We start from the raw sequence: 12,667 nt of genomic DNA, 5'->3' as shown, positions 1-12,667 counted from the left end.
AAATATACTCTTTAAAATCAACGGGATAAGAAAGTATCAATAAAAAACACAGCATATACCAGAATTAAAAACTACTCATTTTGAAATCTGTTTTAAATTACAAATACTATACTTTATTTCCCCTAAATTCAGGGTAATTTTTACAACAAGATGGTGGTATTATTTTTACGGGTAATAACCAACCAATTTGAAAAGAAGTTTAATATGGCCGCTTGTTTCCCAGATCCACAGTATATTATTTGACACAAATGACATCTGCGTTTGGGCGCATAATGTTCGAAAAATACGATTTCATTTTAGCTGATTTTACACGTATTTTAACATATTAGTTATTACAAAGACTGTAAAAAACAACTATTTTGTATTTTCTTCCTTATTTTGTATCTCAGATGAAGAATTATATAGATATGACATGCGCGTTCACCCGTAAGGGACAGATAGAGAGTACTATAGACTATACCTATATATAAGTAAAAGGATTGGGGTTACCAGTTATTTGTTTTGTCCCGAAAATGAATAATTACGATATAATTTAATATATACCAATTTATATATTCCCAATTATATTGTAATTAATAATGTAATAAATATAAAAAACAATGCGTAATTTTTGTTTATGTGACTAAGATTAGGTAAACAGATTTTTTAGTAATACTTAGTCAGGTCATAAATTCTGTCACATGTTTAATATAAAATAATTGAAACAAGTTTATTCATTATGTGACCATTTATATACCAAAATGAACTTAACAAAACATAGATTCTTATGACACTAAAGTTTATTCAAAATGACCTCCGTGATTTTGAATACAGGCCTTCAATCTCCGCGGCCAGTTGTCTATCGCAGCACGAACGAGGTCCATGTCAATATCGGCGGCTGCCTTAATCTAGGATGTCTTGAGTGACTCCAAAAAAAAGAATTTCCCGATATTTTTTTCCCGCGTACCGCTTCAACAAAGCGCGGCATCTCTTCAGTCTTAGGTCCATTAGACCAGCATTCAAACGATGTCCTGTTTTTCTTCGATATGCACGAAGCCCTCAGTCTTCTTAAAAAGCTACAAAAAACATACCAATATTAAAGTCATATAATTTTAAATTATTCTGTATATCATTACAGTGAACACTATATGTAAAACTACTTAATATTTAACTATTTTGATTGTACTTTCTAAGAAATTAAGTAACCGATTTCGATAAAATTTACATGGGACAAATTAAAAAATATACTCTTTAAAATCAACGGGATAAGAAAGTATCAATAAAAAACACAGCATATACCAGAATTAAAAACTACTCATTTTGAAATCTGTTGAAAATAGTATAAAAAATGTGAATTGTTTCATTTATATACATTACAAATACTATACTTTATTTCCCCTAAATTCAGGGTAATTTTTACAACAAGATGGTGGTATTATTTTTACGGGTAAAAACCAACCAATTTGAAAAGAAGTTTAATATGGCCACTTGTTTCCCAGATCCACAGTATATTATTTGACACAAATGACATCTGCGTTTGGGCGCATAATGTTCGAAAAATACGATTTTATTTTAGCTGATTTTACACGTATTTTAACATATTAGTTATTACAAAGACTGTAAAGAACAACTATTTTGTATTTTCTTCCTTATTTTGTATGAATACATTTGAATAGGTGCGTAGTTACAGTACTTACGAGTGAAAGGTTATGTTTTCCTCTTTTCGCTCACTACGGCTTTTACATCCAACAATACAGCAGTATACCATGTTTTATAAACTTTACCTAACTAAAACTGAAATATCAAAATATTTTTACACAATTACAGCGACTAAGTACTCACAATTTTCGAAAAATAACACGAATGTCAAACTTTGTTAGGGACAACCTAGGTTGTTTGTAGGGGACAACCTTTGTTCCAAACAAACCCCAAAGCCTGGTACGCAGAAAGGGACAGAAGATAGTTATCCCTGTCTTTGTCACGTCACAGGAATTGGGTATAACTGTATCTCTCTCACTCACGGTAATATTATTACCGTGTCATAGACTTGCGAGGCGCAGCCGAAAGTGAGGGTTGACAGTTAGCATAAGTTTTAATGACAGTTCCGCCCATGTACTAAACAACTATTTTTAATACAGTTGCGAAAAATGAAGCAATTTAATATAATAATAAAAACACAATAAACTCAACTAACTAAAATGTTTGTAAAATGGCGCCAACCGTAAAAGAATACAAACAGAGTTTTTTTTTGTTTTCTTCACCCATTCTGGGTAGGCAAGGGGAACTATGCCCAAACAGCGAAGTCTTCGGTAGATTATTTTTATTGATATGAAATGAAAATGAAATTTAATGAGATGAAATAAAATGAAACCAACCTAATTCATTGAATCAAATCATTAAATCTGATATTGTAATAAATTAGGAGCTTCTTTTTAGAAATATTTGCATGAATCATAAAAACTTCGTGGTTGGTTTTTTCTTTATAACAGACATTATTTTGACAGTTGGGAAAGAGAACGCACGAGTTTGGAAAAGCACGAGTAAAAAAGTGTTCTTAATACAATTGCTCAAAAAGTGGCGTATTGCAGGGACGAAGAGCGTTCGGAATGTGGGCTATTACATACTCGTGCTTTCATAGACTCGTTATGAAATATATTATTTCGAACCTTCTTTTGATTTTGTCCTGTTGGTCACGTCTTTCCCGGACGCTCTGATGTATCACAGTTGCACGCGAACTTCACATATATCAATTATCAACTCGTTCGTTCACCATTCGAGTCGCCGACAGTCGCCCAACATAGTTGAACTTACGAGCGTGGCGTGGCGCGTAATTTAAACAAAATGACAGCACGTCTCCAAGTTTCTAATTTAACGATTAACGGACTTTTATTATTTTTAACGGAAGTTAACAAAAGCGTTAACACTTTTTGAAGTTAACTTAAAAGTTAATCCGTTAAGCAAAATGTTAACTTCGTTAATTAACGATTAACGGATTAACGAGTTAATGCCCAGCTCTGGTAATCACTCATATAAAGTATGATATACAGTGTTAACTCCATGTAACGTCATTCGATTTAACGTCAAACTCGGACACTAACAGAGTGTTTAAATAAGATTGTTTTTAATGAACATACATCTACTAACACTAGTCTGAAATAAACTTTTCTGATGTTTCTACTCTTCATTTAACAACTCTCTATAACGCCATAAAATGCACAGTCCCTTCATTGATGTTACATGTAGTTTACACTGTATATTAATAATACATATAAAGTATGATCTTATCTACTGGCTACTACTACTTAACTAATGTAAATTTCAGCTTTCCAGTCACGACAACCTTTGGAAGATATATCTAATCGGTCAAATACTCCAAATTCAATGCAGCCGGCTCCATCAACTTCAACTTCACAGACTGCTACAAGTGTAATGGAGACATGTGCAACTGTGAAAGGTTTAAAAATTTTTTGTACATAATAATTCCTTATTGTTGTGTGTATAAAATGCTTAAATTAATTTTCAATACTTGCATAAACATTCACTCGGCTATGATCACTAAGTTGATATCAAAAAGCTCAATATATCAATATTACTGGAAATAATAGTATTTTCCTTTTTTGTAAGTTAATTAATTGTTTTATTTTACTATTTTACAGATAATGCCCAAAGAAAAATTGTTAAGAATTTCAATTCTCATCTTGCAGTTTTGGGAAATAAAATAAAAAAATTACAAAATGCAAAAGATTCTGCAATGACAAGACTTAAAAAAGCGCTAAGATTGTCTGAAAATATTACTTTACAAAAAGCCTTAAAAAAATTTACCACTACTGCTGCAGTATTAACAATGCTACAGTTCCGAGAAGAAGGGAAAAAAAATACAGGTAGGCGTTTCAAAAGGGACGAAAAAGTGATAGCTTTGGCCTTGTACAAGCAAGGCCCTAGAGCTTATAGATGGTTGAGGAAAGTGTTTGTATTACCGTCTCCATTAACACTGAGCCGTATGATATCACGGGCTTCGTTAAAACCAGGTATCAACAAAAATATATTTGCACAATAGGCATGATGACAGTAGTCAAGTATCGCCAAAATATTTAACTGATCTAATGAAACAGGATTCAAGGATTTTGAAAAATGTATTTATTCTCTGAATAATGATGAGATTTATGATTTATTTGTTAAAATAAATCTATAAAATACAACAATCAGCCATGATAGCTTAAACACCAATCAGAGCGAATTACGTCACGTCTCAGTAACGTCATCTTGTTTCGTTTGAGCTTACGCGCGATCACTGCAATTCTAACAAAAAAACTATTGTTTTCGCTTTAACTTTCGCTAAAATACATTTTATAGTCGTAGTTTACCTGTTTACCATTTCCACAACAGACATCAGCCATGGAACAAGGATTTAACAAGGCAAATTCTGCTAATTTGCCTAGAGTTGATTCATTGATGATGGGAGAGTTCCTAGCTTCAAACAAAGACTTCTGTTCAGCAGAATTTAGAAGCATCAAAACATCTATGTAAGTACATTAAATCTTCATAACATAACCACTATTTTTAGCGTTTAAAATGGCTTCCTACGTAGGTATATGTGCCGTATGTATGGGTGTTAGGTTTAGGTTATAAAATGTATTGTTTTTATTATCTTATAAAAAAATAGTTTTAAACAACTATACCATGTTATTTGATATTCCTTACATATAAATTTATTTGTTTTAGATCCTCAAGGCCATCTTATGGCGATGACGCTGTAAGTTATGTGCAGCTGAAACGCGAAGCTAATCTGTGCACCGTCAAGGCAAAACTTTGCCCTGAGCATAAGGTCCATGCAAAATTGTACGTAGTAACACTTATAGTCGACGAAGAGGATGAAGTAGTGAAATCTGTGCAATGCCATGGCTGTGTTGCTTCACAAGGAGGCTGCAAACATGCTGTAGCTTTTCTCATGTGGGTCCATCGCCGAAGTGAGGAGCCTTCCTGTACATCTGTGGAGTGCTACTGGAGAAAATCAAAGCTGTCAGGGGTTGGTACCACATTAAAATATATAACTTCGAAACAATTATCTAATGGCAAACCAAGCTTGCCATCAAATAGTGGTGTGTTTACAAAATTTATAGAAGGGAAGAAACATAAACTTGTGACTGTGAAGTACTTAAGTATCAAGCAGACTATTTTCCTGATACATTAGAAAGATTATCAATGCATAAACTGGTACAGAAATACAAAGAAAAATCCTCTGACACCTTTTTTGAAAAAGTTGTGTTAACTAATGATGATATTATAAAAGTGGAGGAAGCAACTAGAGAACAACATAAAAGCTCACTTTGGTATGAATTGAGGTATGGCAGAGTGACAGCTTCACAAGCTTTTGAATTCAGTAGGTGCAAAACCACTGATGGCACCTTGATTTCATTGATAATGGGAGGGAAAATTCCAGATACATGGGCCATGAAGCGCGGTAGAATGTTGGAGAATGAAGTGAGGCAAACAGTGAGCAGCATACTGGGAAAAAATAAATAAAAAATGTGGGCTAATGCTTTGTAAAAACTATCCCATTATAGCAGCGTCACCTGATGGGATTTGTGATGACAATATAATCGAAATTAAGTGCCCAACAAGTGTAAAAACATATAACAATTATGTTATTAATAGGAAACCCACTAAAAATACTATGCGCAGATGCAGCTGCAAATGCTTTTGACAGGCTGTAAAAATGGCTATTACTGTGTACCTGATTACAACTTTAGTGAAAATAAAAAGGTTAATATAATACAAGTTAAATTTGATGCACAATATGCATCTGATTTTGTCAAAGTGCTAATTTCTTCATGGAAAGACAATGTGTATCCTATATTATATCAAAGTGCAATTTAATTATTGGGATTTTAAAATAAAACTGTGTGCTTTAAATTAATCTAGTTTTATTTAATCAAAGAATCTTGCAAATTAATTAAACCACAGGCAATGGTAATAACATCATCAAGTACTTTGATAAGATTGTGATTTAGACATGCATGTGGCCTTAACATGTTAAATTCTCTCAATCGCCGAATCACTCGCTCTACATGGATCCTCAAACTAGCAATTTGTTTGGTTTCCCTTGCTTCAGCTTTAGAAAGTTTTGCCCCTGTTGTAACACTTGGAGGTCTTACTAGTTGCACTCCCTCTCTGCATAAATATTGCTCCACATGCTTAAAACCCCTGTCAGCCATCACACACATGCCTGATTGCAAGCACTTTATAAAGTTACAAGATTCCACTAAACATGTGTCTGTGATTCGACCTCCAAAACCAGGTGAAATATAATTAACTAAACCGTTGGGAGTGCAGGATACAAGATACTTAATAGTATTGGCCTTTTTATATGCTGACCATGTCAGCGACTGATGCAAGGCCTTTGAAGGCTTTTGTACCTCTATTTCTAAGCAGTCTATGATACAACTGACATTGTGATATTTATGCCTAAAAGCAATAGGTAAATTACTTTTTATAGAATGTTTATTTAAATTAACAAGGAAAGGACGCATGACACTTGCTAATAAAGGTATATTTTTTAAAAATATTTTGCTAGCATGACTTGGAGTCATTGTAAAGTCATCAGCAAGCTCTCTAAATGGGTTATTTAATCTAATTTTCTTTAGACAGATGAGTATATTGTTAGCAGGAATATTAGTATGTTTTTCTATTAAATGAATTAAGTCATAACAGATTTTGGGAACTCCAATGTAAAAACGCGGGCTTTTTGTAATTTTAAGCAAGGTACATTCCAGAATTTTAGATGCCTCCTGTTTTTTATCATCTTGTATCATCTCACTGCAGTCTATATAGATTCAATTTGAAGATATATTGTTGATGGTGATGATTCTCTGTGCATTACAGATGGTGTAAAAGAAGTATCACTATCAGATTGATTTGCAGGGGGATATATTTGCCTTGAAGGTTTATGTAATGTGGATGTCCATGGCGATGTGAAATTGCCTCTTGTAACTTTAAATGGTGATGTAGAAACAGAACGGGTATGAGGTTTCAAGGGTGATGTCATCTGATTTATTAATTTATTTTCTGTTTGAATGGCTTTACTTCTGAACTTGTGAGTAATAAATACTTGAATAGACTTATCAGTAGTTCTCAAGGCACTGTTTTCTGTTAAATTTTCTTCTATGTTGTCATGCAAAACTAAAAAGTAAAAATAGGAAATTATTAGACACAAATAAAATGCAGGATAACAACATACCTCGTAACCTAGGTAAATACAATCTGCACTTTTTTTTACAAACAATGAATCAAACAAAGTTGACAAAGTATTTTAGATATATTATAATTTACTTTTTCCATAATAAATGCTTTAGCGAGTTAAATATTAGGTATGTATGATAACAGACAATGATTTTAATGGTTATTGTCTGAATTGATTAATTATGGTTAATAGTAAATGAAATTAATCTTTAATATTGTTATTGAAATATAAACAGATAAGTAGGTACCTGAACCGCTGGATGAAGCTTCTCCAAGTTCTAAATGTTTTTTAGTAATGCTTTTATTCTCCAAATTTTTTTCAAATTCTTCAATTAGTGCCCGTCTTTGTTTCTTGATAATGTACGGTCGTTCTTTCGTATGAGCTGTTCGTTTTCTTCTATCTATCTGGCATTCAAATTTTGTAGGAATACAGCCTGGTTTCATGCGAACCTGCGACACCAATCCCATTACATGATATTCCATATAATTGTCCATAATCATTTGGTAACTGGAAAATGAATAAAGCACTCATTGAAATAAAGATTACTGGTTATTCTAGAGATAAACTGTAATCTCAGAAAATATTGAACTTATGAACTTTTAGACCTCAATTAAGGTCACACATCATTGTAGAATTTATAAAATATATACAAACTTACATCAAAATGATCTTCACAGAAATAAACTGAAGTATTTAGACTTAAATCTGTTGGATCTCGCCGTGCAATAGTCAACCATTTATTTCTCATTGTTTTGTTATTTGGAACGTAAACAAATAACTTGTTCGGAGTTTTTATAGATGTATTATTGCACTGAGGGACCACACACCACTTATACACTTTTGAATTCATATTTAATATGCAAAATAGCTTGATTTAACATAAGCATCTAATGTTTACTATTGACGTACTGAAGTTTACTGAGCCGTGACGTATTTATAGACGCCATGACACTGAACAGCGTTTTAGCGCGAAATAGAAACTTAAAATTTAAATTTCATTTTATTGCATGAAAACCTTTATTTTCTACAGAAATATGATGTATTTTTGATTTAATAGATACTTCTGAATATCATAGAATAGATTTTAAAAATTAGTCATCATGCCTATTAAAAAAAAAGGTGCAAAAAATGAAAAAACATGAAAAATTATGTGTCTTGCTGTTTGACGAAGTTTCTCTCAAACCAGGTTTTTTTTTTACAATAGAAGAAAAGACAATATTACAGGTTTTGTTAATAATGGGCAAATTGTTAAAAATCAAATAGCAGATCACGCCAAGTGCCAAGTTTTTATGGTGAGAGGTGTCTACAAAAATTATAAACAGCCCATTTCCTACACATTTTGTGCAGGAAGTACACAAAAAATTTACCTAGCCATGCAGATAAAGGAAATTATCAGAAACTTAAACTCACTTGCGATCAAGGTGCCACCAACATTAGTGCTATTAATTATTTAATTAATCAAAGTCGTGAAAAATATCTAAAAGAAAATAGAGAATTTAAAAATAAAGTCTTTGAGGTAGATGGACACGAAGTAATACCTTTATTTGATGTACCTCACCTCATCAAAGGAATTAGGAACAACTTGCTTACCAAGAATTTAAAAGCTTTTATAAATGATCACAATATAACTGCAAAATGGGACCACATTATCAAACTGTATGATCAAAATGAAGCCTACAAAGGATTAAGGTTAATACCTAACTTGACAGAAAATCATGTTTTGCCAACAAAGATTTTTAAAATGAAAGTAAAATGTGCAACACAGATATTCAGCCATTCTGTTGCAACTCATATGGGATTCTTAGCAAGTAAGTTGCGTCATTTTACTGTTAGTCCTAGGCTTTTATATAAAATTAAAAATATAATAATATATAGGCATAAAATATTAGGTAGTATGCCAATTATAAATCTCCCCATGTAGTATATAAAATTCCATTGCCTAAAGTGCCTTATTAAAGTTACTAGCTTTGTAAGAGGATTTCAAAGTTCAAATATTAATTCTTCAAAATAGAAGAATTCATATTTGAATTTTCAACTCAGCGGAACAATTTTTTTACATAACTTGATAAAAAAACAATTATATGTTAAATTCCACTTGTAGGAATACTCTATTAGCATTGGTAAAAACTACAACATTTATTATCATTCTTTATCAATCAAAAAATTTTACAACACAGTATATACAGTGTGTCGTTACCACCGCGACAATAAATGAACACACATTTAGATGATAACTTTTTAAAATTGTATTAAACATTTACATTCTTTAAACATCAATATTTACTTTACGAGTTATTAAACTTTCCAAAACAAACAATTTTAGAACAGCCTTACGTATAAAACTGTAACGTAAAGTTCATTTGTAAAGGTCACAAAGCATATGAATGGGTTTGATGAATTTAAAAGAGACAAAACATACTGTTACAAGGAGAGGCTTATATTGCGACCCTGTGGCGCGAGTTGTATAGGATGTAACAAATTTTGTTTCTTTTTTACTTATTAGTTTGTTTGAAAAATATTTTTTATGATTATAGGCAAGTAGCGTTAGACGTGTGTTGATTTATTGTCGCGATGGTAACGACACGATGTATATAATATGTAATCTTAACCAATGCTTGTGAGACGCAATGATTTTGTGTAAAAAAAATATGTACTGAGAAGTGACAAACTTATATTTATTTTCAGGCAGAGGAGTTCTCCCAAAGGAATGTGAAGAGACTGCTGAAGTGCTTTTATTTTTTGATAACTTGTTTGATTCCCTAAATGGGAGTTATGATAATTTTAAAAAAAGAAGTGGAAAGACTCCTCTAGGTGCAGTGACACCATATTCAAGTCATAGAATGTTCTGGAGGCAAGCGAAAAAAGTTTTGGTAACAATGAAAGAACAATGGCAGCCGCCTATACATCAAAATAGTTGAGACTAAATGATAGCGTCTAAGCATGAAAAATATCTTAAAGCGATAAGAATTAGTTGCGGAGCAAATATCTGAAAAAATTTCGGCTCGAGGAAGCCGCAAAAAATAGATATTTTGATTTTAATTTTTCGTTTTTTAAGGTAACGTCATAATGACAGCTTGAGAAAATTCGCAATGAAGGTTGTTATTTAAGCAAATATCTAGTACGTGATTTTATTTTGTATATTAAATCAGAACTGTATCGTTATAAATCAGGCAGATGGTGGTTACGAGTAGTTATGTGGCTGATTTCGAAAAATATAAGAGTACCACTAGCTGTCACGCGGCATGTTGGTACTCTTTGCTACGAGCGCCACACGAACTCAACCGACACAAGGCGGAGTATTTGTGACGTGCGTGACATTTTAAATGTTGCCATAACCATAAAAGCGAATACTTACAACATAGTGCGGTTTGCATTCATTTAAAAATTCCTGAAGCCCAAAGAACTATCTTTTTTCACTAAGTATACACCTAATATAAATAATAAGTATCTATTTGAAAGTAAGTATTGGAATATCATACATAATAATAATTTCTAATTCGTACACTTTACTAAATATAATTCCAAAAATACGGCATTCTTTAAATGGTGGGAACACTTTAATGGGTGATAATCCGATTAGTCAATATACATTCTTTATATTATTATAATGTTTCTGTGGCTTCAACTAAAATAGAATTATTTACGTAAATTATTAGACGCTAATTTTTTTTTCAACTATTTTTCTGCCATTGTTCTTTGTAAACGAAAACCATACAAAGTCAGGTTCTGTTCCATCATTAACAAATTGGTTTCAAACAATTGAAAATACTGAGTACATTGTGGAAATTTTGTCAAAAAAAAAAAATTATGGTTAGACATCTCTCCGGATGAGACATTTCAATCAAGACCCTTTGGAAAACTTTTTTGGCTGCATTCGAAGCCATGGATGCAGAAACGTATCTCCAACATGCGCTGGCTTCGAAGCAGCATTCGCTTCGTTACTTATAAATAATATAAGCAGCATCCATTCCAAAGGGTCTAACTGTGAAGTTGATACATGTCAAAATTTCAAATCATTAAATAAATTGTTTTTTAACAGACCAGACCACATCTTTGTAGAACTGGGTCAAAAAATGGGCCAACCCAAAAATAAGGGCACAACTAGAATATGTGACAGGATATGTGTTGCGAAAATTAAGAATCAAAAGCTGTAATACATGCAAAAAATGCCTTTATAATCAAAATGATTTATCTACTATAACAATTAGAGAATATTTTAAAAATAAAAGATTGCTCACATATCCATAATCCATAAGTATAATAAGAAAAGATTGTACTCGGCAAAATATCCGACAATATATAAAAACAATATTTGCTGTTATGTTGTTATGGACTACAGTTTTATTAAATGCAGATCACACAAAATTAATATTGTGGAAAAGTTAGAAAATTTGACCATAAACATATTTATTTATAACTGGTGCAAAGATACAAATAAAATATTAAGTGGGAACAGGTCTGACTTTGATGAGAATGATGTTATTCAAAAACTTGCATATCAATATTGTAAAAAAAGATGTAAAAAAGATAACAAATAAAATATAATTATGTTACTTGTGAGCCCAATTTTAGAAAAAACTAGTTTATTGTAGGCCATATATATATATATATATATATATATATATATATATATATATGTTCATGTATGTAGTAGTATATCCTGAAATTGAGTTTTGCCGGTAACATTTATTCCCGATATATTTTTTTCATTTTGTTCCCATTCCTTTAGAATTAAGAGGCCTGTTGGTTTAATGTTGATGTATAGATAAATAATATATAAAATAATTGTTTTATCTTAACATCAACATTCAAATCACAATATCTACTTCGTATTGAAAGAAAAATAAAGTAATCATTAAATGGTACTATTTATATGTAGGTTGCCATTTGTTTCCGAAACAAAACAAGAGATGTCGTTACATGAGCGTCTGTTAGAGTGATGTCTCTATCTCAAGTATACAAAGTTACTGTATGGTTTGAACAAAACTGGCAAGTGGCAACGGTTATTTCGATATTTGTTTCTGTCTGGTCTATGGTTAAGTCAAAACATCATAGACAAAACTTAAACATTGATCACAGATATTTAAGATAGCTTTAACTTTTGCTTTTTTAATTACAGCGACATCTAACGTTTCTTCATATTAACTTTTTCGACAGCGCCATCAGTACGTAAGTTTTGTAATTATTGATCCTTACACTTATCGTTTAGTACTAAGATTGTGCACCCTGACTAAGCATCGGGTACTTAAGAAGGGTGCCGAAACTGTCCCATAGGTCACTGTGTTTAGTTGTAATGTTTTTAAAGACTGATTTTCCTCATCTCTCCAGTGGATAAGCTGAAGATGGCGCTTAGACTCATCAACAAGAATTTGGCGGTACATCTTTTCAATGTCTCCTGTAACAACGTAAGTATTTTGGCGAAAACGTAAATAAAAGAATCGAAAGCAA

General features: G+C 31.9%; 1 protein-coding gene and 1 pseudogene across 1 annotated transcript; one reads left to right on the top strand and one right to left on the bottom strand.

Annotated features, from left to right (window-relative positions):
- The first annotated feature begins 4,075 nt into the window (after positions 1-4,075).
- Positions 4,076-5,551, top strand: LOC123723188 (annotated as a pseudogene).
- Positions 5,552-6,716: 1,165 nt separating this feature from the next.
- On the bottom strand, positions 6,717-7,960 carry LOC123723189. Its single transcript, XM_045685751.1, has 3 exons — positions 7,878-7,960; positions 7,467-7,726; positions 6,717-7,158 (listed from the first exon to the last, which is right to left on the bottom strand). Exons 2-3 carry the CDS (start codon positions 7,717-7,719, stop codon positions 6,803-6,805), a joined length of 609 nt encoding a protein of 202 aa, XP_045541707.1. The 5' UTR covers positions 7,720-7,726; positions 7,878-7,960; the 3' UTR covers positions 6,717-6,802.
- Positions 7,961-12,667: the final 4,707 nt, after the last annotated feature.

The sequence above is a fragment of the Papilio machaon genome, chromosome W, assembly GCF_912999745.1.
Source record: "Papilio machaon chromosome W, ilPapMach1.1, whole genome shotgun sequence".
Classification (NCBI taxonomy): Eukaryota; Metazoa; Arthropoda; class Insecta; order Lepidoptera; family Papilionidae; genus Papilio; species Papilio machaon.
Note: the sequence above shows the minus strand (reverse complement) of the source record. Positions and strands in the feature narration are given on the sequence as shown.

Excerpts from the sequence above, each read along its gene's own strand:
- LOC123723189 (XM_045685751.1), bottom strand. The coding sequence starts at position 7,719 with ATGATTATGGACAATTATATGGAATATCATGTAATGGGATTGGTGTCG. Across the intron at positions 7,159-7,466 it reads AGCTTCATCCAGCGGTTCAG|TTTTGCATGACAACATAGAA; the intron begins GTACCTACTTAT and ends TTTACTTTTTAG.